Source organism: Halyomorpha halys, unplaced genomic scaffold (assembly GCF_000696795.3).
Source record: "Halyomorpha halys isolate HHAL.00 unplaced genomic scaffold, Hhal_1.1 Scaffold157.1, whole genome shotgun sequence".
NCBI classification, from domain to species: domain Eukaryota; kingdom Metazoa; phylum Arthropoda; class Insecta; order Hemiptera; family Pentatomidae; genus Halyomorpha; species Halyomorpha halys.
The window spans coordinates 1,339,517-1,365,348 of record NW_027114029.1 but is presented as its reverse complement, the minus strand read 5'-3'; the positions used below and the strand labels follow the sequence as shown (position 1 = coordinate 1,365,348).

The 25,832-nt window shown below is 29.8% G+C and overlaps 1 protein-coding gene across 3 annotated transcripts in view; it reads left to right on the top strand.

Annotated features, from left to right (window-relative positions):
• Ptx1 (pituitary homeobox homolog Ptx1) overlaps window positions 1-25,832 on the top strand; it is a 105,326-nt gene that overhangs the window by 67,977 nt on the left and 11,517 nt on the right. For all 3 annotated transcript variants that reach the window (XM_014417479.3, XM_014417476.3, XM_014417477.3), the window contains exon 4: window positions 2,866-3,101. In XM_014417479.3, coding sequence (XP_014272965.1) covers window positions 2,866-3,101 — 236 coding nt within the window. The remainder of the gene's footprint in view (window positions 1-2,865; window positions 3,102-25,832) is intronic.

The following is a 25,832-nucleotide window of genomic DNA, read 5'->3' as shown; positions in this document are numbered from 1 at the left end:
AAAAAATTTTTTTATTAAATGAGGGGTTAAATTTAGAGAGGTGAAAGTGGAATTTTTGATAATTTTGCATTAGACCTTAAAATATAACCTATAAGGGCTAAACTGTATGAAGGAAATTTTAGCTAATTGTTTGTCACAACCTTAATAATTTTTAGGTTATTTTCTAGTTTTTTATCCACTTTAATAATGTACTTATTACTAGAAAAGTATGAAAGTCATTTTATGATGAATGAGCGTGAATAAACAAACTAATTTTATTCATTAATCGAAGATTGTTTTCTTAATATATTAATTACAAATGGTAATGCAATCAGTTAAAATAATAACTAAAAGTTTTCATATAAAATCAGCTTATAACAGAAAGAAACATGATTATACCGATAATTGACAAGGAAACCAAGAAAACGTATTGTAATCCTGGGGATGAAAAAAAGACTCTGAAACGTAGAATACAAATAAAAAGGAAAAAATAAATATTACCAGAATTAATATGTAAAGCAAGAAGAAAAATCGTTGAACATAGAAATTTATCACTATTGTTCTAATATAACCATTTTCTCAAAATAAAGATAGATGCACTTACACCACTCTGCATTTAAACCCTTCATATGGGCATTCATTCCGGTTTTTTTTTCTTTACCTGGGACTTTCTTTATTTAAAAGCAATCTACAGTATACAGTGGGGTTACGTAACACACACATACATATATATATATATGGATGGCTGACCGGTGTTGGCGGTGCTAAGTACATTTCCACTAACTTAACAAAAAATACAATTAAGGTATCTCTCTTTTAGGAAAATAACAACTTTTCAATCAATATTGTTAGTGAATAGATTCAAAATGTATACCTAAATCTATTCAGTAAAATTGATAGAAAAATTGTAATTTTCCTGAAAGGGAGAATCTATAATAGTATTTTTTGTAATACTAGTGGAAATGTAGTTATGTAATATTAACACCACTCTGGAGTAATTTGTAGTAATGCATATATGCATTAATAGAATACAATATCCACATCTGTATCAGAATGCATCTTTTCCCTCGGCTCTCCAAGAATATGCGAAACCCAATTTTATTGAGATGAGCCCACTGCTACCCATGAAAATAGATGGTGTTCCTATCCTCGTCTCCGCCATTTACGACCCTATTCTAACCAGATTGGGTTCTTAGAGATTTGTTTCATGGGTTTTCAGGGATTTCTTTCATGGATTCTCTACGGAATCTCGAGTTGGGGTGCGAATAGAATTTGGATACGGTGTCCGTGTGTCTTTTTTCCATCTTATCAAAGGTAGAGAAACTTTATATTCATGCAGAAAAAGATATAAATATGTCATCAGAATCGAAAATTGTTACCCTCATTTTACTTTTTTAACGTAAAGAAATAAATTTAATCGATAAAATAATTTTCTCGATTTTTATGCAATTTTCAAAGATTGTTAGAATTGGTATCTGGTTGGCCTGTATCGAATTTTTCCAGTATTTTCTCTAGATAAGCGCCCCCCAAAATATACTCATCTTTAATTCTGGTGATAGCAAGAACGAATTGGTGTTTATATAGTTCATAAATTATTATTGGAACATTGGAATGTTTTGGTTATTATTAGTATTTGATTTTTTTTTAATATTATCATTATCATTATATCAAGAGAGATGGGAAACCACTATACTACCTACCTTCTTCACCACTACTTGTATACTTAAGGAGTTACCCCGTTACGTACCTAGAGACCCCTTGGCAATCTCATGCTTCTAACGAAACAATGAAGTCTTTAAGGTTAAATCTAGTAGTACCTTCTTTAATTATCGTCTATTTCAAGCATTGTAATCTGTACGACACGATTTTACATTTATAGAGGACGTACCATTTTTTTTATTCGTCTAAGATGTTAGACCTAATCGTTTTCATCACGTTCTTTGATTTTGGATTTTTTTATACTGGGCTTCTGAGGTCCATTATATTTTCTTCTTTGCTATCGAAGATTCAATTTCTTTTCTGGTTAATCTTATAGATACACTAGATTATGTTTTTGAGCCTTGCTTATTCGTCGGCTCTCTTACTTCCTCCGGGAACTTTATAACTAATTGCTTTAGTATAACATGACAATTCAATATGATGAGATTATTGTGGCCATTTTTGCATCCTGGTTGTTTGATACTGGATATATTGTTTTTCGTTAAGGGATCTTCTAAGAGATTTTTGTTTCTAATGCATGCACCTCTTTTTAGAAGACCGTTGTGCATGATCCCAAACACTATCCAGTCAGTTTGTATTTAGTTTATTAATTATAAACTCGGCACATTATACTATACATATTTTAATTCTTGTTCGAGACGTCGTATTTATCTATTATTATAAAATATACAATATAGCCTTAATATTATTTATTGATTCACAGCCTCACAAAAGTCATAAAAACATTTGCAGGCTATTCTACCCTTGCCTAATATAAGATAGTCAAATTGACCATAAATATGTCTATTATTTCACTTAATTTTAATTATATTAATTGAAATTTTTCTTGAACAATTATAAACTAACGTATCTTCCCCAATTGTTTTATTTTTAAATTCGGTTTTGACAGACTAGTTTATAATAGTACATAGAAAAATGCTATTCAAATAAATTAAGTGAAGTAGTAGACAAAAATAGGTTAATTTGACTGCATTATATTAGACAAAGGTAGAATAGCCAGCAATTTTTTTTATGATTGATGTGAGGCCGTGAAATTAAAATTAGGATTGTCTTTTGATATTTAAAGTAAATCAATAATGAATGTTGAGGCTATATGGATATATTTTATTGTTATTGGCAAATTATATTTTATTTATGCTTAATAATTTCTATTTTTTCTCTGATCAGGTATTTGGGGAGTGACAGGAATCAAAACCGAAGAGCAGGGCGCCGAAGAGGGCAAGGAGGGAGGCTCAGGACTAGGGAAGAGCAAACCTGGGAAGAGACAGCGAAGACAGAGGACGCACTTCACCTCCCAGCAGCTGCAAGAACTGGAGGCCACCTTCTCCAGAAACAGGTATCCAGACATGTCCACTCGGGAGGAGATCGCCATGTGGACTAACCTCACCGAAGCCAGGGTCAGGGTGAGTAATCTAGCTATTCTATCTTCAAAATTTATTTATAATTAAATTATTCGACTTTAGTATACCTTTAAAAGGTTTGAAACGTTCCTTTTATTTTCATTTGTTTTTATATTTCATTCTACTCAGATTCTTTCACTCTATTTTAGAGGAAGAACGGCCTAAATCTTGCCTCATTTATATATATAATTAATACAATATAATATAAAATTTGTACGATAAGTCCAAAGTTAAGAAGGAGCTATTCTTGACATGCCTTTCCAGTTCAGAAACATCTGGTGGTTGACGACCAAGCTATTCCTCATGATTACACCCAGGTTGCCAATAAAGACCTTACATTTAAGAATAGCAAATATACAAGTTTATTTTTAAACATCGATCTTCTCAATTACAACCATCGAAGTTGTAATAGTATTTCGGAGGCATAATATCCTGAGAACCATGGAACCCACTACTCTTTCCAACATTAGAAAAAAACAATCCTCTACTAACACCGTCACACGCTACTGAGTTTTTTATTTAATTTTTTTTTAATTCTACACAAAATTCTAACGACGTGAGACCAAATGCGTTATTTTATAGTTTAATTAGAAAATATCAAGTCCAATAAGTTGTGTACTATAATACTCCGACATAAAGCATTTTTGTTTATGTTTGGATTCGCTAACCTTAAAGTTTTATAACTTTATTACTTTTATAAATTTATATAAGTTAAGGTACCAGGGATAGGTCGGGTTCCTTCAACCATCTTAACTCTCTTTTTACCATATCTCAGCGAAAAGACTATAGATTATTTATAGATATATATATTTAAATCTATTTCGAGTATTAATTCGAAAAGAAATAATTTTCGTCCTTGAGTCATGTCTTACAGATGTAACAAAATATTCTAACATAATAATAATAAATAATAACATAAAGGCAAAGTGTGAATACCACGTTTGTCAAAAACGTTTTGTTTTCCTGCTTTATACTATTTTACTATTCCGTGAAGTTTATGAGCGATTAATTCATTAATTCACCTCGATAGTTATTCACTTGGTTGTATATTTATACAACCGGCTGTACGTGTGTGTAATACATAACTCACCGACTTATCGTTCACAATATCTCAAAAACAACAAAGGCAATAAAGTTAAATTTTTTAATTGTTGTTCATCTCGTACATTAGATATTCAAAAGCCTTGTTCCAAAAAAATCAGAGACTAAAATTTCTATAATCTATTTTTTTTTAATTATTCCAAAAATTATACAACTCCAGGAATATTATAGGCACTCATTTAAAGGATACTGCCGCTTTTTGACTAAACAAAACAAACGTCATCTAAATCAGACCAGTTTTAACAAAGATGGAGACCCGTTTTACCTCTATCTTAACACGAATCACAGTATCTTAAAACGATAATGGCTATGAAGCTGAAATGATTAATTATGCTCACTTCTTATGCTGCAGACCTGCATGAAGACCAGGTTCTTCCACTAAATGGTTTAAAAAAAAATATTTCGAAGACAATGGGGGGGGGGGAGAGTGATTAGAACAGGCCTTAGGACGGGACTCTCAGCTAGTTATTATTTCAATAAGGAACTTAACTATATTGAAAACATTAATTTCTTTTACACCCAGGTTCTCGCAATCTATAATAAACCTATAGTAACTATTCAACTATTATTAAATGATTCTTTATTTCAAATTTAAAATATAATAATAATAACCAGTATGTTGATTATTTCTCTTGATGACATAAAGTTTTTCAGAAAATAAATCCTCTAATCTTGAGAGCAATCAATAAAGTTGCCGAGACCCCACTCAGAGATTTAAGATGGCCAAGCTACGATATGTCACTTATTCTACCTTGTAAACAAGGAGTGTATATTTTTCTTATTCCCAATATTTTATACAAGCCTTCTAGCGAAATTGTTGTTGAATTAGAAACTCAGATGTTGATCTCTGATTCTGAGAGAAGCCCCCTAGATAAATAAGCCATAATAACTAAAATGGCAACCCAGAAGAAAAGCTTAAATATCGCTGGTTTACTTGAATAGTGGCACATAAAAGAGTTTTTTTTTTTTCAAATTCTATTGAGAATGGGACGTAAGCCGAAGAAAGTACAGTACACTTTCTTTGGTAAAGTCATCCAACAGACTTTCCTAAAACTATTACAGTTGTAACAAGTTTACTCCAATCTATAGAATACCACAAACACAAAATAAAAGAACAAACTTTTTTGTCACAAGTCCGTCTATTAAAAAAAAACCAGCGATATATTTTATCTTTTTTTTTAGTTATAAAGAAACTTACTAATTAATTAATTTGATCAAGGGACTTCAAATTTCAAAATCCTTATCTTTTTAATATAATTAAAATAAAATCTTATTAGAATATATTTTTCAGTTCCTTTCTATCTGAGAAACTAAATAACCTACTTATTTCAATTTTTTATTTCAACAACTTAACACTGATTATATAATGCTGTCGAAGTTTTGGACGGTCCTCCCCTCTTTCGGCGCTAATTCTAAAAATATTTAAATACTTTTTGTTTTATTTAATTAGTTACATTTATAGTTTTGAATACAGCTTGAATAGTTTTCTTCTTTACTATGGATGATTTTGCGTAACTTCTCCATTGTTTTATTTTTTAAATATTTTATTTTATCCGAATCCTTAAATGCTTGTTTACAGGTCATTATTGTGTAACGTCTAACAGCAATGTTGTCATTCATTAAAAAAATAAATAAAATGTAACAAAACCGATATTTAATTAATAACTGCCACTATATATTTATATATTATTCTAAATTGTATAGCTAATCACCCTTTAACACTGAACATTGTTACTTATAGCATTGTTGATTATTAAATGTAAGAAAAATTATGTAACTCTTTTCAAAACGTCGACTTGGTTATTTTAAAAACCATAAAATTACATTAATTGACTTCAAGTCACTAACTACTTAATTACGTATAAGGAAATATTTTCGTTTTTTGGGTAACATGTTGCAATTCATTAAATATGGATTTAGTTCTAACAACCAGATTTTCCTGGTCGGGCATTGCTCACAATTTTATCTCCATCGAATTATTTTCATAGCTCCTTCACTAGCGATGATCAATCATAATCATCGAGGCATTGACTGTTGACACATTTTTTTTCCCTCTTTGATGTAAACTTATGAAGACAGAAGACAAGAAAAATATAGACTAAGAGAGTGACACCGCCTGACCAGACCCCGCGGTAAGGACGCCCCGAGATAGGCCCGGTTATCGCTGTGTACCTCCCCTTATCAGTGGCTAGCTCCATCCCCGATAAGGCAGAGCCGGCAAACAGGGCTTACCAACATGGACAAACATTGTCCAACATCCCAACGTTATTTATGTTGCCTTTCGGGATGCCGCTCCACGGCTCGGGCTTCGGCCCACAGTCACCGGATCGTATCTGGGTTTAGCTCGAGTAAATAAACAGATGATGTGCTTCGATATCTCCTAGTCTCATGAAGATCAGCGGCTCTTCCAGCACACTGTTTACATTCCACAGTACCGATGTTCCATTAAAAAAATAAACGTGGACATATCTCAATCAATCAAGAAGAATAGATAATCAAACGAGTTAAACAACCCATAATGAAAGGATTTTCAATAATAAATTACTCATTTTTATCTAAATCTTTTTTTTTTTTTTTTTTAAATCGAGATGTTTCAGTGTATATTATTACGTGAGCCAGGGAGAAGAAAAAGAGATAAATTCAGCCCAATTTAGAATTACTTCCATGAAAATAACATATAGTTCCCATTCAATATTGATGACTCTGCCAACTATAGTTAGAGATAATAAAATATGGTGGCTGTTTTAAAACGTTAATAAAAATTAATTTTTCATTCCGAGCTCCTATTTATCAAACTACCTAGACACTGAAAAACTTATTAGAAAATAATTTAATGTAGAATAAATTTTCTAAAATATGAGCCTTAATATGATCTTTTTAAGTTGAATAGTTCTGGAGGTAAAGTTTTTCATAAAATCAAATTTTTTTTCTAATAGCGAAAAACTAATATTTTGTGTATTTATTTTTGCAAACATCATGGATGTTATTGTCTTATACTTGTATAGTTTAAGTAAAAATTTAACTTTATATATAGTTTTACAGATACTTCATAACTATTAAAAGAAAGGTTAGTTTATCTTATGTTAAAACTTAGTTGTGAACTTACTTCACTACAAGCCACATTCACATTCGACTTCGAATCGATTCAAACATAAAATGAGAAACTAAAAAACTTATAAATAAAAAAAATTTAAATAAAAAATAATTTAATTTAAAAAAAGGCTAAAAATAATCACATCCTAAAGGATGGATTGCTATTGGATATCTCCTTAAGCATACTGGGTAAATTGTTAGTAAAGTTGTCTATAAATAATCAGAATTTTAAATAGAAGTCGAGTGGCTTCCACACCTGACAGAAACTCAGGACTATGAAAATAAATTAATTAACTTTATGTTTACTCGTATAGATGTAACGAGAATTCTATGATGGAATTCACGGGGCATAATGGACTTCTTAGACCGTAGTCTGTAGTAGAAGTCTACCCGACTACTAAATCAAGTTTCATTATTTACGTAAATTTCAGAGGAGACTGTGCTACTAACTCCAAAAACCCGGGTTCGAATAAGGTTGTGATAGATAATTATTTATTCTTTTACTGTAGCCGTGAGTCAACCCTGTGAGTTCTGGAACTCTCCTGGAGTCCACCTAGCCTCATAACGTGGGTGGTACCCTTAATTGGAGAAAAATCTGGCAGTTGGAAGTAATCTTCAATATATTACCTCCTTGTTTAACCGACGTTCTAAAAATAGTACTTCCTTACAAAGTACTCAACCCTCTGACCTTCATGATTTTTAGCGGTTTACATTATTTATCTATAGAGAACTTTACTAACAAGCTACCATTATGTTCGAGGAGAAACGCAGTAACACTCCGCCCTTCAGGGCGGATGGGGTTATATCGTAGTGGTTTTGTTACTAACCCAAATTTTTTAAAAACTATTTCAGGACAAGGTACAGCTTATTTAATATTAATGATTCTAACAATTCCTAAAAGTATTGCTAGCTGAATCCTATCCCAGTACTTAAGTGGAAAGGTATCGGTACTCGGTCCATCTAGACTTTAGTGCACCCTTCTGGATCAGGGTATTGATTATAATTTGAAGTTTTATTTGTCTTCTATTTTGAATACAGGGACATATTTCTTCCATAATCACATAAATCCCTATGTTAATATTTTAAGCTAACGATAATAAATGATAATAATAGAAATTTAATTAATCTCGCAAGCTTCGGGAGGAATAGATTACATTATAAATTATTGTAGAGAGAGAGACTAGTATAAATCTAATTACAAGCCGACATACTGGCCATTAACTATTCCAACCACATACATGGGGGGCCCCCACTTCTTCCACCCCTAGGGAACTCCCCTGCCTGTAGGGGAGGGGAGTGAGGGTGGAGGGGTGGGAGGGTGGAAGGGGCTTAAGTCTAATTAGGATTGTAAGGACAATAAAGTAAATCTCCGATGTCGCAGTTACCCGTCATGGGAGAATAAAAAGGAGGAGTTCTTTACTAAAGTACCTGCACTCATAATTAAGCAATATATTTTTTTTTAATATCAAGGACTAATACATAAGCGTACGGAAATATATTAGAGTGACGTCAATCTTAACTCAAAATTATATTAATGTAATAATTTTTATTAAATTATAAATTCTAATAAACCAACCTCAAACTGTTCTGATAAATACAAATAATAATTTATAATATAAATAAAAACATTTTAGTCTTGCAGTTTATCACAATGTTTATGTTTTTATGAAAACCAGTTAGCAAAAATGTGTGCTAAGTGCCACTAAAATATTAAATGCTCCTTCAAATGATATTGTAAAATATTATTTGCGATATATATTAGTTTTTTTATTATTTATTGAAATTTGTATCTGTATTGTACAATTATTGATTATGGGAGATATAGTTCATGGTGCATAGTTATTTTTGCAGTAAATGGGGAGTTAGCAGGGAATGTCAAGTAAAGGTTGTAGTAATCAGAATCTATTTGCAGTTTCTTGTCGTTTCAACTTCATATATTTTAAATCCTTTTAATTAGAAATATCTATGAATTATTTATTTCCTTAATTCTTTAATCAGGATAAGGCAAAAATTCAGACAACACATAGGCCCACGATCGGAGGGTGATTATAAAAAATGGAATCGAGAAAAAGTAGCCTGAGACCCTAATGAAAGATGTTGGATCTCTATACTAAACTCATAAATAGATAACTTCTATTTCTGAGATTTTGTTTATAAAAATCCCCCATTACGCATGAAAACTACTTTCCACCAATATGTATTATGATAATAACTCTTTAGATATAATCTTATCACTTTTTCGAGACTGGTTTTATTTTTTAATAAAAATTGTTTATCCATTTAAGCCCCGAACACTCTTTTTTAATATTTTAAATGTTCGACGTTTCGGCCAACCTGGCAACCCTAAAGGACAACCTTAACCAGAAATTTACACCTCAAATCCAACTATTATAATTTTTTTCAGGCTATTCTGCCCAGGTCCAACAATTTTAGTCAAATTCACCAATTTTTTACTTTTTCATTTAATTTTAAAACTTCTAGTTACAATCTATCTTACGCTATTACCATTCGCTTTTTAATAATATTAATGATAATAATAGCGTAAGATTATTTTTATTATATTATTACAATTAGAAGTTTACAAATTGAATGAAAAAGTCTAAAATTGTTGGATCTGGGTAGGACAGACTGCAAAAAAATGTAATAGTTGGATGAATGGAGTAAATTTATGGTTAAGATTGTCTTTGAGGATAGCCAAGTTGGCCGAAACTTTGGGCCAATTAAAATATTAATAAAAAGTGTTTGGGAGTTAAATTAATACAATTAATTTCTAAGGGTCAATTTAATGGGATCACTAATATATATACGATTATACGATTGGACCCGGTAGAATTGTGAAAAACTGGAGTTCGTAATTTTATTTACATCATTTCCAATCTTCAGATCAAACACAAATCTCTATATTGTAGGCGGTCTGGGTGGCGGTCAATAAAGGTATCAAAATAGTAAAAGAAAACTATTTATTGTTTATCAACGTTTTAATAGGTTAAAAGGTTAACCTAGGAAAGGAGATACACTTCTATACCTGAGTTCACCCTTTTTTCTCAGTTGTACGTTGTTTCAATCTGACAGGTGATTACCCCTATGTTTATTGTTTATCAATTTTCTTAATATCTCCCTTTTACATATTACTATACCATATCTACTGAAACTACTATAAATAATTTTAATGAGTAGTATCCTACAATTTATTAGTCTAGATCTGTAATTAGAACTTTTATCACACCTAGTTATATTTATTAGTAACTTGTTTCTAATTCACCTACATGTATATACTGTCTTATATAGTTGTTATTAATTATTTTTTATATACTTTATAAATGTAACAATGGTTTTGAAATATTTTTATTTTAATGTTTTGTTAATTCTAAAAATGTTTGCATCTTGTTTTTTCATATAGCCCTGCAAAGTGGGGCGAAACGTTGGTTAACAATATATAGTTTCTCTTTTACTATTTTAATACCTTTATTGACCACAACCCGGACTATCTTCCTACAATCTACTTCATACGGTCAACTATCTTCTTCCAATACAAATCTCCATAATTTAGTTTTTCTCTTTGATTTCCTTATTCCGTTAATGTGAAATAGGTTATGGTAGGAACTAAGAGAGTAGAAAATTCATTATTTTTTTATAATTTTAATTTTTGACACGGAATTAAACATAAAGCAAAAGACTTATATCATGAGAACAACTTTGAGGTAAATCATAAGTGTTCTATTAGTAGAGCAAATTAAAAAACCTCTAGGAGAGCATAAAGCACTTTATATTTCAGAATTGGATGACCTGTTCGGATAAAAAATCTATAGAGACTATGTTTTCATTTCTGAGAAGCAGGTATATTGATATGGTTAAAATAATTCGTAAACGACTATTCGAGTAAAAATACAAAAATCTTAAAATTCTCAATTTGCTTAATGGTGTGGTTAACTCTTTGGATACTGATAAGCGCCATTTTATGATTTTAAATAAAAATAGTTCTGCATTCTGTTCTGTTATCTAAGGTGAAAATCTAAAAATTTTACTACGAATAGTTTTATTCCACTTCCCGATTGAATCTGAAATTACCTAAACTGGAAATAGGTAAGTCTTTTCAATTAATATTCATTATTTATTAATCGAATGAGTTTCCGACTAGTAATTAATTTTATCCCGTTTGATGAACAAACTACACTATAATTATATAATACGTAATTTCTGCTCGTCCTCATGCCACAGGATGTGCCTGGGTTAAAATAGATTAGCCCGGATTAAAATGTAATTGCAAACTACTTGCAGCTAATTAAATGGGGATGATGGGATATAGGAATTTACCTGGATATCCTTTACAATAATTTCATCAGGGCTGTCTGCCAAATCCGATGGGGTAGTTTTCAGCGAAGGCTTCCGTGAAATACATCCCGTGGGGGAGGATTACGGCATTTGGGGATGGTTCCCCTGTTGCCGATGTCGCCATGATCCTCCTGGATATCAATGAGGATCTTTAATCTCGTCCTAGGGAGTGAAATATCCTCATCCACGACTTGCGAATATAAATCATATGTAGCCTACCAGTTAATGTATTGTTAATTATAAATTGGTATAACAGACTGGCAAACGGTGTCCGAAGTAAATATAATACCTAATATACTTTCACAGATAAATACTTATCAACATTTTTTTAAAATGTTTTTGAAATTTGAAATTTCTCAAACAAGAAAAAAAATAGTAAGCCTTTGATCCACAATTATACTTAATTATTTTTTAGTAAGAGCTTAACCATTCACTAGGACTCCTCACTTAAATAAATAATACAAATGTATTTTGATATTGATTTTTAAATTAGAAATTCATATTTTTCTAAAAACTGTTAATTCCTAATAATATTGTTGAGGAAAACAATAGAAGTAAATAAACTAAAACCATTAACTGAGAAATCGTTGAAAAAGAACAAAAATCCATAGTCTAAAGAATCTTTATAAATAAACTAAAAACTCATAATGAATAAACTAAAACGTTTTAGTGAATAAAATTTGTTATAATAATTATAAAAATATTTCTTAAACTTTTCAGATATTAGAGGCGTATATATGATACCCTGAACAAATATTAAATGTTTAAAAATCGCTTGATGAAATAGTAAAGAAAAAATTACTTAATTTTAATTATAAATTAAATTAACGTACCTCTTGAGAATATTTATCTAAAAATAAATACTTTAAAAGATTATTTATCAGTTTTATTTTTTTTTCGAGGTCCTCCCAATTGAAAATAATTGACGAAAACTGTCAACCTTGATGCGGTTGCATATACTCGAAGTATAAGCATAAGTTTTTCTTCAAAGCTTATAGTCAAAGATGATCGAAAAACCAAAACGGAAAATGTTTTACAGGAACCCAACTATACATTTCATAATTTCAAGAGCCGTTTTTTTTTTTTTACTATCAGTTATGTGTAGAGTTATGTAATCAACCAAGTCAATTTTTGCCAACAAAAAAAAACTACATTGTATTTCGTTATCAGTAATAAATAAAAAAAAAACTTTATTTCTGTAACATTGTTCCTCTGTTTCACTAATTATGAAGTTTCTCTTCTTTTCTAAATAAAAACCAATATCGTCTAAATATGAACCTTATCGAATGAGGCATAGAATTCCAAAACTAATCCAGTTTCCTATTTTTATCTTTAATATTATTTTAAATAGAATATTATGTAAAAGGATTTTTCCTAAAATCCTTTAAATTATGTATAATATACAAAATTGATCGTACACGGACTACTAAAGAAATAAAATACTAAGTGTGTAAAGGACTTAGTTGGATTTAGAAAAAGAGCTAACAGACAAATTTTTTTTTTTTGGCTGGTATGTACTCTAATTATTTAGTAAGATGAAAGTACCTCATTCTTACTACTTTTTTTCAAACGGCTCATATTCTAAAAATAATTCATTTATAAGTTTTTTTCTTGCTAAAATTATTGCGGTTATAATTACAATTTTCTATTTCTGTAATATTACGTAAACAGATTATAGTATGGTTTAAAAAACTTAAATTCATTACGTACGTTCATAAGTTCATATTTACGTTATTTCTGACAAATAAATTTACTTGCATCTAAACGATTTTTTAAAAGGCATTATTAAAAATTTAGCGTTACCTGCATAAAATAAAAGCATTGGAGTTAATTTTCATCATTAAAAAAAAATATAAAAAATTAAATACGTTTAAGTTTAATCTCATGGCACGTGGGGCCAATTATTCTTTATTCTATTAGCTACTCAATTATTCCCAAGAGTGGGCCATAAAAATATCTAAATTTCTCATTATACTACTTAGATCCATTTAATCTCAACATTTTTATTAATCTATGACAAATCAACGTTTCGACCCACCTGATTATTTATCTGTGGATTTACAGCATTAATTAAATTCTTTTTATAATCACTTAGTAAATCATTATTAATTATAGACAACAAATATTAAGTTGAAACTTTAACCGCAATTTTAAAAAAAATATCTATATAGTTTTTACATGCATTTTTCTATTGAAAGTACAATTTTCTTTATGAAAGATCATTGCGCTATCAAAATCAAATTCATGTTTATTTTTGGTGTATTATTTAGGTCCTTCTCGATGTTGCCATGCTGTATTACTCTCTTCCGAAAATTGTTTAATTTTCCCTTTATACATTGCTGGAAAATTTATACATGGAATTTATATATATATAATTTTGATTGATATTTTGTTTTTAGTTATTATTATTGTATACAACAAACCTAAATTCCTCAAATTAATATTATACCAATATAAAAATTTTTCTGAAAATTTCCGAGGGGGTCATTGTAATTGAATACTTAAATTTCGTACCTTAAATACAGTCTACCTTTGCCTAAATCACTTCAAAAAATATTTAAAATTTATGATTATGTATTGAAATATGGAATCAAGTTTTCAAGAATTCTTTTTATCTCCTATTGAAGTCTATTTGATCAAGATAAACTTTTTTTAAAAGTCATAAAGTGTATACACACTTATTATTAATTTACTACTAATCTTAGATTATATTTATTTATTCAGTTTTTTTTTAATTTTATTTAGATGGATGAACTCTCTGCTGAACATATATGTATATATATAGATGACACGGTCCTTAGAGTATAGCCCTGGACTATATCGAGGGCTGTACTTGGAGTGGGGTAGGGATTCTACTAATTGATTAGGGAGGGGATAATTCCAAGATGGCGGGCTCCCTTCCCCTTCTCTTATCGATACCTTCCTTTTCCTTGGCCATTCTTAACTGACTGCCTCCTCTCCCTAACCCTTCCATAAGCCACCATTTATATATTTATACTTTTCGTATTTGGTCACATATTGTATCGATATAGAACTGAAACAATAATTTATGTCTGAATTGATTATACGGAAACAGAAGAAAATGAGGAAGATCTTTAAACTAAAAGAATTCTATATATCTACTAGAAATATATCATTTCCTAAACTGCAACATGAAAAATAGTCCTATAATCTGATGTTCAAAAAAGGCGTTTACAGGAAAAATCATGGAAGTATTTCTCTCTTAATTCAATGTGTTTCTGTGGTACTAAATCCGAATATTATTTTGAACACTTCTCCAAACGTCGGTTTAACAGAAGAAATAATTTTTTCAATAGTTTTTTTCATCAGTTTTTCGAATGTTACTAGAAAACTGAACATGTTTCAAATATGAATATTCTATAAAAAATTAGATTAGAAAAAGTTAAAAAAAACTATACATTTTTCTAATATAAACCGTCAAAATGTAAATAAAAATGCTTAAAAAGTGTGTACATTATATTTCATTTGAAAATAACCTGCGTATTCAAATCGAAATGAATCCATATGAAAAAGTTCTATTGAGTCAAAAAATATAACATTAAAATTTACAACATAAAATGGAGCATCTTCCATAAATATTAATGCGTACTGGGCTAATGATATATTTAAAAAAAAAAAAAAGTGTGATTTAAAAAAGAAAACCTACTACAGAAATAGCCCTATCTTATACTCCCTTTTTTTTTCTAAGAGACGGGATGTTATTGCATATCTATAAACATATTAGTGGATTGTTAATAGCGTCTTTAAAAAATAATGAAGCTTAGTATCGTGCCTTCCACATCTGAACAAAGCCCCAAACTCTTTTGAAAACATATAAATACACTTGCTTTATGTTTATGTTATAACATTATCGATAATTTTTAATAACGCGTTACGGTCAAAAAAAGAACAAATAGTTTATAATAAAGTAGTTATAAACTATTTGTTCTTTTTATGTCCGACAAAAATTAAAACGAAAATTAATACAAAGTATCGGTTAGAACACTACGGCATAAACTATTTTCTAAATTTCCTTGAGGATCCCGGAAACCGAATTCTCATTTTCAGAATAGTTTTAATGACGTAACCTATAGTGAAATTAAATTTAAAATAATTTTTTTTTTGGTGATTATGAAAATCTTTTCCAATATTCCAATGGGATTTTTCAACAGGGAACTCCGGTATGAAGCAGACAGAAGCAGAGCAGTAATGCTGACTTGTGGGACTCCGGAACTAACTGGTTTATGGGGCCCATGAAACGAGGTGTCGTTATCCCCGGCCTGCCTTTAATCCTGGACCGTAAGGTTCAATCAGACCGTAATTGCTGCAGTGCCCATTTCCAAGCAGATAGTCTCCCAAACCAATCGATAGTTTATAAACTATTAGTGCCTATTAATTGACACTTCATAAACCAAACAATTTAAGAAAAAAATTGTCGCAGTTTTTAAATTTACCACAACAATTTATAATTTATTGTATTTCAGATCCTCAATATAAAAACGAGAAATAGGTAGCTCTTAAATCTTAAAGATGGTACAATACTTAATGAGTACTTAAATTAGTCTGAAAACCAAAATAATGCAATAAATTACAAAACAGAAACATAAAATTTAAATGTACCACATGCTAAATGCTTAATAGAGAAAAAATAACAAACTGTCCTTTTCATTAACATAAATATTTAAATAAAAGAACCAACAAAGTGCACTAAAATAGCATAATAGTCTCTTTGTGAAGAGTGTCGAGAATAGTAGATCAACGCATTTAGGAAAAACTAAATTGTCAATCCACATGCTTCTTTGGATATTAAAAATAAGGCAAGCATTTCCCAAAATTATTCCCAAATAAAAAATATAATGCGAAAAATAAAGTTTGCTCAAAGTAGAAATAAAACAACATAATAAATTATATTGTTTTGACAGTAGTGTTAGGGAGCGCGATGGCACTATGGTAAGGTAAGATACTACTAACTCCAAGGACCCGGGTTCGAATCCGGCTGGGCAGAAAATTGTTTTCCGTTACACTGTAGCCGTGGGTCTACCCTGTGGGTTCAGGAGCCCTCCTGAGGTCCATCCAGTCTCATAAATTGAGTAGCCTTAATTGCGCAAAAATCTGGCCCAAAAATCAAATTCATACCAAATCAACTCCTTGCACAACCGTTGGTCTAGTCTAGTACTGTTAACTTTCCTTACAAAATACTGTACCCTTGACCTTTCATGGGTTGTAGCGGTATAGATTTTATTTATTTTATTAACAGTAGTGAATGTTTTTTGAGAAAATGTAATTTAAGTGTAATATTGTACATGAAAAGCCCCAAGAATAATGAGAGAAATGACTAATAACACTTCCATAGAGAAGTGTACCAAAGAATTATAATAGTATATCTGGGGTGAAGAATTAGAAATATGTTTCCTAATTATAGTTATTAAAATTATGTTTATTAGATAATAAATAACAATAAATCTGTACTGTTACAAACTATGAAGGGTCAGGGGTTCCATACTTTGTAAGGAAGTACTGTTACTAGACCAACGGTTATGCAAGTACATGATTTGGTGAGAATCCAACATCTTTTCCCAATTAAGGGTACTTACTTTATGAGGTTAAGTGGATTCTGGAGGGCTCCCCAACCCACAAGGTTGACTCAAGACTACAGTAACAGAATAAATAATTGTCTGTCACACCCTGGTTCGAACTCGGGGTCCTTAGGGTTAGTAGCACAGTGCCTTACCACTTTACCAGATCACTCCCCATTTTTATTAAATACTAATTTTTAATAAATGTCGAATTCTAAATGGAAATGGGATACGAACTGTAATTTTTATACAATTAATTATAATGCAGAAATATTTAGGAGAATTATGCTTGGAAGAGCAAAAAGTGCAATATTCCACTAACCGAGCGAGGACATGACGGGATTGCAGGCGAGGTATTGATTAAACTGTTTTTGGCGTTGAAGAGCGGTATCAATCTTTCCTCAAGATGTCATATCTCCGTCAAAGGAAAACAATAGATAACCACCTGATTTTTTTTATACAACGCCATAATCACTGCAACGCACGTACTTGTTACTCCTTTATTTTATTTATTTTGTTCAACCATTACAATTATGATGATATTAAGTTATTAAATTACCACAATAAAACTAAAACCTATTAGAACATTGCAATGCGATTGTCAAAGAAATTATGGATTATCGTTAAAATAATGGAGTGTGCAAATGTGGAAACTTTTTTTAATATATATTTTCTGATTTTTTAAAAAAAATAAAAAATCACCTATATTTAATTTATAATCTTTTTTATATAAAGCTAGAGAGAAAAAAAAACTTGTTTTCAAAAAAGTTGTGCTACCAAACTGTAATGGCCTTTTTCCTGGTTATTCATAAAAATTTTTTTTTTATGATTTATCTCTAATTATATTTTTAACCATAACCCAATATACCTTGTTTGCCCTACTCTTTAACAAATATAGAAAACAATTAAAATACAATGTATAAATAACAAAAAAATTAAATAAAATAACAATTTACAAACCTAAAAATCTATTGTATTTTCGCACTTAAGTACTATTCGCTTAAAATCATTAAAAAATAGTCAACCATTATCTACAAGGATATAACTATATGCATAAATTAAAATACAGATAATAAATAAATATAAAATATAATAGATAGAAATAATTGTTAAAAACAGTAATAAATATATATAAAAAAAAATAAATAGATATGAAAAAGTTATAAGTAGAAATAAAAAAGTAATAAATATTAAAAATAAAATAAGGGCATATATGTATGCCATCCTTCCTCTGGATAAACCCTATCCTTATCTGTTTCCATGCATGTGCTGGTGGATGATTCCCTTGAAGTCAAGAATTATATTCTCTACCATCTTTGCTATGCCCTAGTATAATAATTATAAAAGGGTACCTAGACCCACATATCATTATAACCGCAATCAACAGTACCATCTTTGGAATACCTTTTTTTTTTGTCAGATGTGGAACAATTAAAGCAAAGCAACGCTAAGTAATAAAGAACCAACCTACATTGTTTAAAAGTGAAATTTCGTTTTAATGGCGATAAAATACTTTTTTTTATATTTACAATTCTTTTCTTCAAGAACCTTCATTTCGCAATGTTAGCTCAAGACACAGCGTTCCTCTATATCACTATTAGATATAAACAAACCCTTGGGCATGTGAAAAAAATATTTATTTAACTTATACAACATGAAAAACAAAATGCTGGTAGTTTCATTATGGCATATGTGGGTTCAATTAACAATGAATTTATTAATTATTTTTAGAAAATTAAAAAAGTGTGGATAGAAAAGAAAGACTCAAGAACTAGTTTAGATTAAAGGTTTTGAATTAAGAAATTATTATCCAATATGGGTTTAAAAAGAAACCATCCCTACCTATCTCTGAAAAGAGATTTAGACTTTTTTTTACTGTTTAATTAATTTGCTTACGAAAAACCTAATAAAAAAAATATGTATAGCGACATCTGATTGAAAGAACTTATATCTTTCTTAAATTATTTATATCTTTACAATGGCATGGGATGTTCCAAACGTTACAAATGACAATTTGAACGAAAGTCGTATATACTGTCAATATATTTGTAATTGAATAACATTGGTATTCATAGACCATTTTGATGAGTCCTAAAGGTTTCCACGTTACTCATACGTTAACTATTTTGAATTTTAGAAATTTATGTAAACCAATTATTGGATTAGGTTCGATTTTAAAACTCACAGTTTCTTCTACGAATGGTGAACTATTAACTATATCAATTATATTTACTAAAGGACAGATTGAATTCATAACTAACTTTCACACAAAACATTTTGAAAAAATGGGATTACGTAACTTAACACAGAAAAGCCAAATTCGTGATATCATTTTGTTTCTATAATAAATCGAATTTTATTTATGATAAGTATTACAACCTGCCACAACCTTGGACAATAAGTAATAGTGGTAAATGATCACATTCATACCAAAATTAAATAAAAACAAATTATAAAATCTCTATATGTATATAAACAGAAAGACAAATACAATGAATATAATCAAACTATGTACAGGTAAAAGTAAAAATAAAATAAAATAAGTAAAGATTGAACTAATATAACATTAAAATAAAAACAATAATCTCATTTACACTCATGACCTGAGGATCACTGAGTGAGCTCACTCTATCCACCAAGCCCCAATTTTTTAAACTATATTATTCAATTTTATCTAATAATTAAATTAAATAAACATTCAATTTATTTTACTTAACACCATACTCAATAAAAATCTTAATTAATTTACTAATAATCCTCACAGAATGGTATATATATATCACCATAAGAAATAAATTTATAATAATCGAAATATTTGTTTTAAAGGAATATTTCTTTTGAAAATATAGTAAATTGAAATCTTTCGTTACGTTCAATTTAAATGACAATATATTTGTACTGGAGCTAACGAAACTAAAGAAATTCCTCCTAATTTTCCTCTAAGTTTTCCTGCCAAAAATTGTTGAAACGAAAACTGTTTGTGCAGCTGCCCTGCAGTATAATCCTTGCTCTGTTGCAGGTGTACTGCGCCCTATGGCGTCATTTCTACACAGAATTTCGGCAAAAATAAAAATAAAACTTACATTTTCTCTGTGAACATCAATTTTCTTTTAAACTATACATTCTTCGAAAAAATAATATTTGCTACGTTTTCAGAATATTGTTGTTGAATAGTTTTAAATTCTTAATTTTATATTATTGGGTTATTGGATATTATATATCTCCGGGTCGAAAGTGAAATGTGACACAGTTTAGCATTAATTTTATTTTTTAAGATTTTTAAAAATGACGATTAAAGTTTTTATTTTAAAAATTAAGAAAGATACTTTTTTAGCATTTTAAAAATATAAAATATTGTTTTCAGAATTTCCTCATTTAAAGGAAGTAACCCAAAGCTTTGAGTATTTTTGACAATTTTATCTATACTCGTGTTTATATTTCTACTTATCTACTATACAAGTTGATCTTCGTTGAATGACGTTTCGAAATTGTATCTCTTTAACAGAAGTGGTACAATATTTCTTAAAAGTGGCAAGGTAAACCAAGTTATTAATAAGTAAATTGTATGAAATAAGGTAAAAAAAACTTGAAAAAGATAAGCTTGTATAACAAAAAATGATAGAAAAACTCAGAAACTACGAAAATATTTATACATGCATGCTGTGATTCATCCCATCAAAGTATAATTTCCCCAGCAGTGTCTCAAATTAAATACAAGTTAAAAAAGATTAATAAATTTAAAAATGAAAAAAATAAAAGTTATAGTTGGAATAAATTGGTCTTAGCCCAGATAATCTGTTTAGAGAAATACAAAAATGTATAGATGAATACCTAAAAATTAAAACTCAACAAAATAACATCTCGGAATAGCTTTATTTATTTTATACTAAGAATCATTGCTCATATGTTTTAATAAGTTTAAAGAAATTTAAGTTTGTGAATAGGAACATTTTTCAAGTATTTGTCTATAAAATAACAAAACAATCTATGCAAAAATCCGTCATCTTTTTAAAAAAAAGACCTTGGTTTTTAATTTAAAACTATTTCAGACAATCCACAACTTATATTTCCAAACATGTTTTACATCAGCTTTCATTTATTAGGAAATGACAAAATATAATACATGGGATTGATATCATTTATGCTACATGTAAGTGGCCATACATATTGCATTCCTGTTATCTTATCTCCATATTATCTCGAAAATACGTCAAGAGAAAATAAAAGAAGTGTCTGTTTTGTAAAAAAAAATACTAATTATAAATAATATGAATTCTTGTCTCAACAACAGCCAACACAGTCTGCCATTAAATGGAATGAAATACTATAATGATACTAAAATAAAATGATTCCACCAACAAAAGTTATATTATAAATGCTTCTACTATTAATTAAACTAGCTTTACAGAATCGAATGATTAATACAATAGATATTATATTTTTCTAATTTCAACAAAATATATTATGAATACTTTAATAGCAATTAGATTACCCGATATCGAAACTCTATATATAACATATACTTGCCTATAAATCGGAAATTAAAAATGTTTTAAAAAATTTACACATGTGAACTTTTATTTGAAAATAAAAATGTTATTGTCTGCTGAGTATTTTTTTTTATGACAGTTGGGAGTATTCGGAATACTGAGAGCACACAGTATTTATATAGTAACATCCTTGCTAGTTTATTGTAGAGCTACGTGCTATATATAATTATCATTATTTGTTATTATTTTTTCTTCTAATATGTTTGGAGTATTGTCAAATTGAGTAAGAATGTCTCCGATCCCTTAATCACTTTCATTCTTCTTCATGAAGAACAGAACAGTCCTTACATCACGACTTGGGACGACTTTTTTTTTTGTTTAATTTATTCACGTGTTTGAAAATTAAGACATGTTTTAGATACATTTTATACAAAATATATTTTAATTAAAGTAACACGGCATTATTTTTTTCTTATATTCAACTCAAAATAAGATATTAATCTGTACTAGGAAACGCATATATCTTGAGACAGGAGTCGTATACTTTCTAAAACTATGAGCCAGTATGCACTGAATTTAATTTCTTTGAATTTATGGGAAGAAATAAGGTAATTATAAATTGAAGGGTCAGAGAAAAAAATAGGTCTAAATTTTTTTAAAAAGTAGAGTTATAAGTTTAATGGATTCAGAATGAAAATCTTTATTCTTCTAGGAAAAACGATAAAATAAGAAAAAAAAAAACTTCAAGCTGAATTTTTTTTTGCATACTACCTTAGAAGAATACAGATTTTAGTTCTGAATTCAGGAGAGAATTAAAAAAAAAAGTATCTTTTTTTACTCTAATCCTTAATGAACTTATTAGATCATTTATATATATATATTTAGTTGAAGGTTTGTCGTATTGTTTTGTAGATTATCGTTTAGTAAAATTGATAGTCAAGAGGAATTTTGCTGTTCGTTTTTGATAATTGATACATCATGAGAGAAATACTTTATTTAAGCTGCCCAAATATATTGGGTTTCTACAATACTCATTAATCTTATTAGATATAATATGAATACTAACATATAGTGATTAACAAACATACCATATTTAATGATACAAGCTTTTTCTGTTCAATAGGCTTTTGAAAAAAAAAAATTATAATAATAATAAAAATGAAAGGCAACAGGTAGGGAGGGCTTTTATTGAAGTAGGTTGTATTTTACGAGAGCGTTTGAGGTTAATACGGCGCCGTAAAAGCGAAAGGATGTAATGACAGAAACCTACTAAATAAAACAAAAGGCAAGAGACACAGAGGTCGTAGAAATAGGCATAGAGGCAGAGAAGAGGGGGGCATGTATCATGTAAGGAGTGGATAAGGAGTAGCTACATAACTTACCTCACAGCGGGCACAGTTCTTAAGATCAATAGTCCCGTTGCCAGGCGACTCAGCCACCGCCTCCACCCTCTCTCTCTTCTAAATCATCTCCTGTCCTTCGGGGGTCATCGGCTACTCCCAAGAATGGGTTCCGTTCGCCGATCGTTGAGCAAATGGAATATTACAGCTCTGAGAGCTAACCGTTCGTACCAGCGCCATTTTGAACCATTTTTTTAACCACCAAATTTTTATAACTATAAAATTCGAGGTACAGTCTACAAATAATGTAAAAATACTACTAACGGACTCATTTTCAATGTGCTAATCTAAATCAAGCAAGTATCTATATTCAAACATAGATTGACAGGAATATGGTCTGATCGACTCCGACAACTTAATTCGCCCTTTATAAAAGTTATTAAACAACTTTATGTATTGATGTTTTATAAAATTATTTCTTACTATAATATTGTTCATCACCAGACTGGAACCTATTGTTTAAAATAAAGACCAAATAACGAGCTTCAAAACTTATTATAAGACAGAATTATTTTTGGCAAGAATCCTAAATTTCAAAATTATGATCTAGAATTCTTTAAATAATCTCTTTAAGAGTCTATACATAAAAAAAGACTCCTAATCACCATCGCAAATTGTCTAGTATTGATTAATTTTTTTTTTAATATTTATTTATTGCTATTTACAACTGTACATTATAATACATTTAGTAAATCTGATCTAAGTTAAATTGGAGTGTTACAGGCATGTAGAGAAACTACCCATTGGTAGCACTCTAATGACATTTTACATTAGCTGGTCTCGTGGCCATCTTCTTTTCAGGCGCCTCGGAGGATTGTCAGGAATGGAAGAGGATGCAAGAATAGAAACTAGAGGGTTTGAGTGGTTAGAGAGATTATAATGGAAGGAGTGATAACTGGTTCGGGCTAGATCGGTTACATAGGGAACATTAAGGTCTTTATGTATGATTTTATTTGTGACAAAGTAAGGAGCATTGAGGATTTTACGAAGGATTTTGGATTGTAAGGATTGGATACGAGAGGAATTCGAAGGTTTAGTGGAGCCACAATGCTCAACTCCATATGTCCAGATATTGATTAAATTAATTTACAATTTCATGAAAGGTAGTCGAAATGTAAAAAATAAACTACAATAGTTTCTTTTAAAGCTGTTCAGGAAAAAGCAATATATGATTTTTCATATCACATAAAAACTTACTATGAATGCTTACTATTTAAAACTTAAATGAAAAACAAGTTTTATAACACATACTTAATTATATTCTTGATTTTCCTCTCTTCCACTACCTCCTTAGTGTTTTTGAGCATTCAGTCCCTTAAGGGCTGGTTTACACTTATGCATTTAACTAAATTAAACTAAAATGTGCCTGAAACGGGTCGAGTGATAAGACAGTTAGTTGGTGGGCGTTAACCGAAAATAGACAAAATTTTAATCTAAATGTTTACCTGCAATTGTAACTAGTTACGAAATTCTCTGTTTACATGGGTTTGTTTAAATTTGGTTATTTATTAAAAAACTTAATACGTGTAAACCAGTCCTAAGTCCATCCGGTACATCTCTGTCTTAAGCCACTGTTCACAGTTTACTGGGCTCCCACATTACTTTTCAAGCCTGTTAAATTGTCATGTAAGTTTCGTTTCCATCAGTCAGCTATCCTTTAGTAATTTATCATCCTACTGGCATGGTCATACTATTTTGGTGGCGTTCCTGGAGGATTTTAATATCAGAGCTCACACCGAGTGTGACTTGGGTGCTGTTATTTTATATGCAGTGCCGTCTGGTTTTTCCACCATGTTCCTTAAGTATCTCATTTCCGTCCCCGAAACTTGGCTCGCTTCTATCTTATGAATGGCTTAAGGTTTTTATTCATAAATAATAGGCAACGATTGCCACATAAACAGGCATAGCTTTGTCTCATTGCCTACTACCTGTTAGTCTATCTGTGCTGAAAATATTTGAAAGAATTGCCTTTTTCACTAGGTTCATTATCTTTTGGTCTATTCTTCCATCTCTACTTATGACAGTACCTAGATTATTAAAACTGCACTTCAAGGCGATTAATTTTAAGCTGCTTGTTTGTCCTTGCAATTAAGATGATTTTTCTATTGCATGGATTTACACTCAATATTTTCCTTTTCAATTGTTCAGAACAATCATTGAGAGTTGCTTATTGAACTTGATCTGCTTAAATGAAACTTTAACTTTAAATAAGTTTTTAAAAAATGAATTAAGATTAATTATCCAGTACAATTGAGAATGTCAACATAATTGTTTTTTAGTGAAATCTATCTTTGAGCAGTTTTCGAAGAAATCTAACTTCACAGAAACGCCTTTACCAGAAAGAGATGAGCATTCCCAACAAGTGTATTTTATTTTTTAAACATTTTATAAAACTGTTTGGTAATATTTTGGGTAAAATTGAATCCAATTGATATTGGCCGAATCATAGCCGAAGGTAGATTTTAATATCAATGCTTAGACATTGACCGTATTTTCTCATAGCAATTAAATTATTCATTTTTTTTTTTGTTACTTAAAGAATACGGTTTTCAACCTGTTTTGTCTCAAAATACTGTAGTAAACAAATAACTAAATTGACAATAAACTTTTTTCATAACTCATAATAACTACATCTTTCTGAGAACATTTTGTCGTGAGATTTCTGGTAGTCATAGAAAAAAAAATTTTAACTTTCAAAGTGAAAAAAATAATATAATTTTTTTATTCGACCATTCTTCGTGA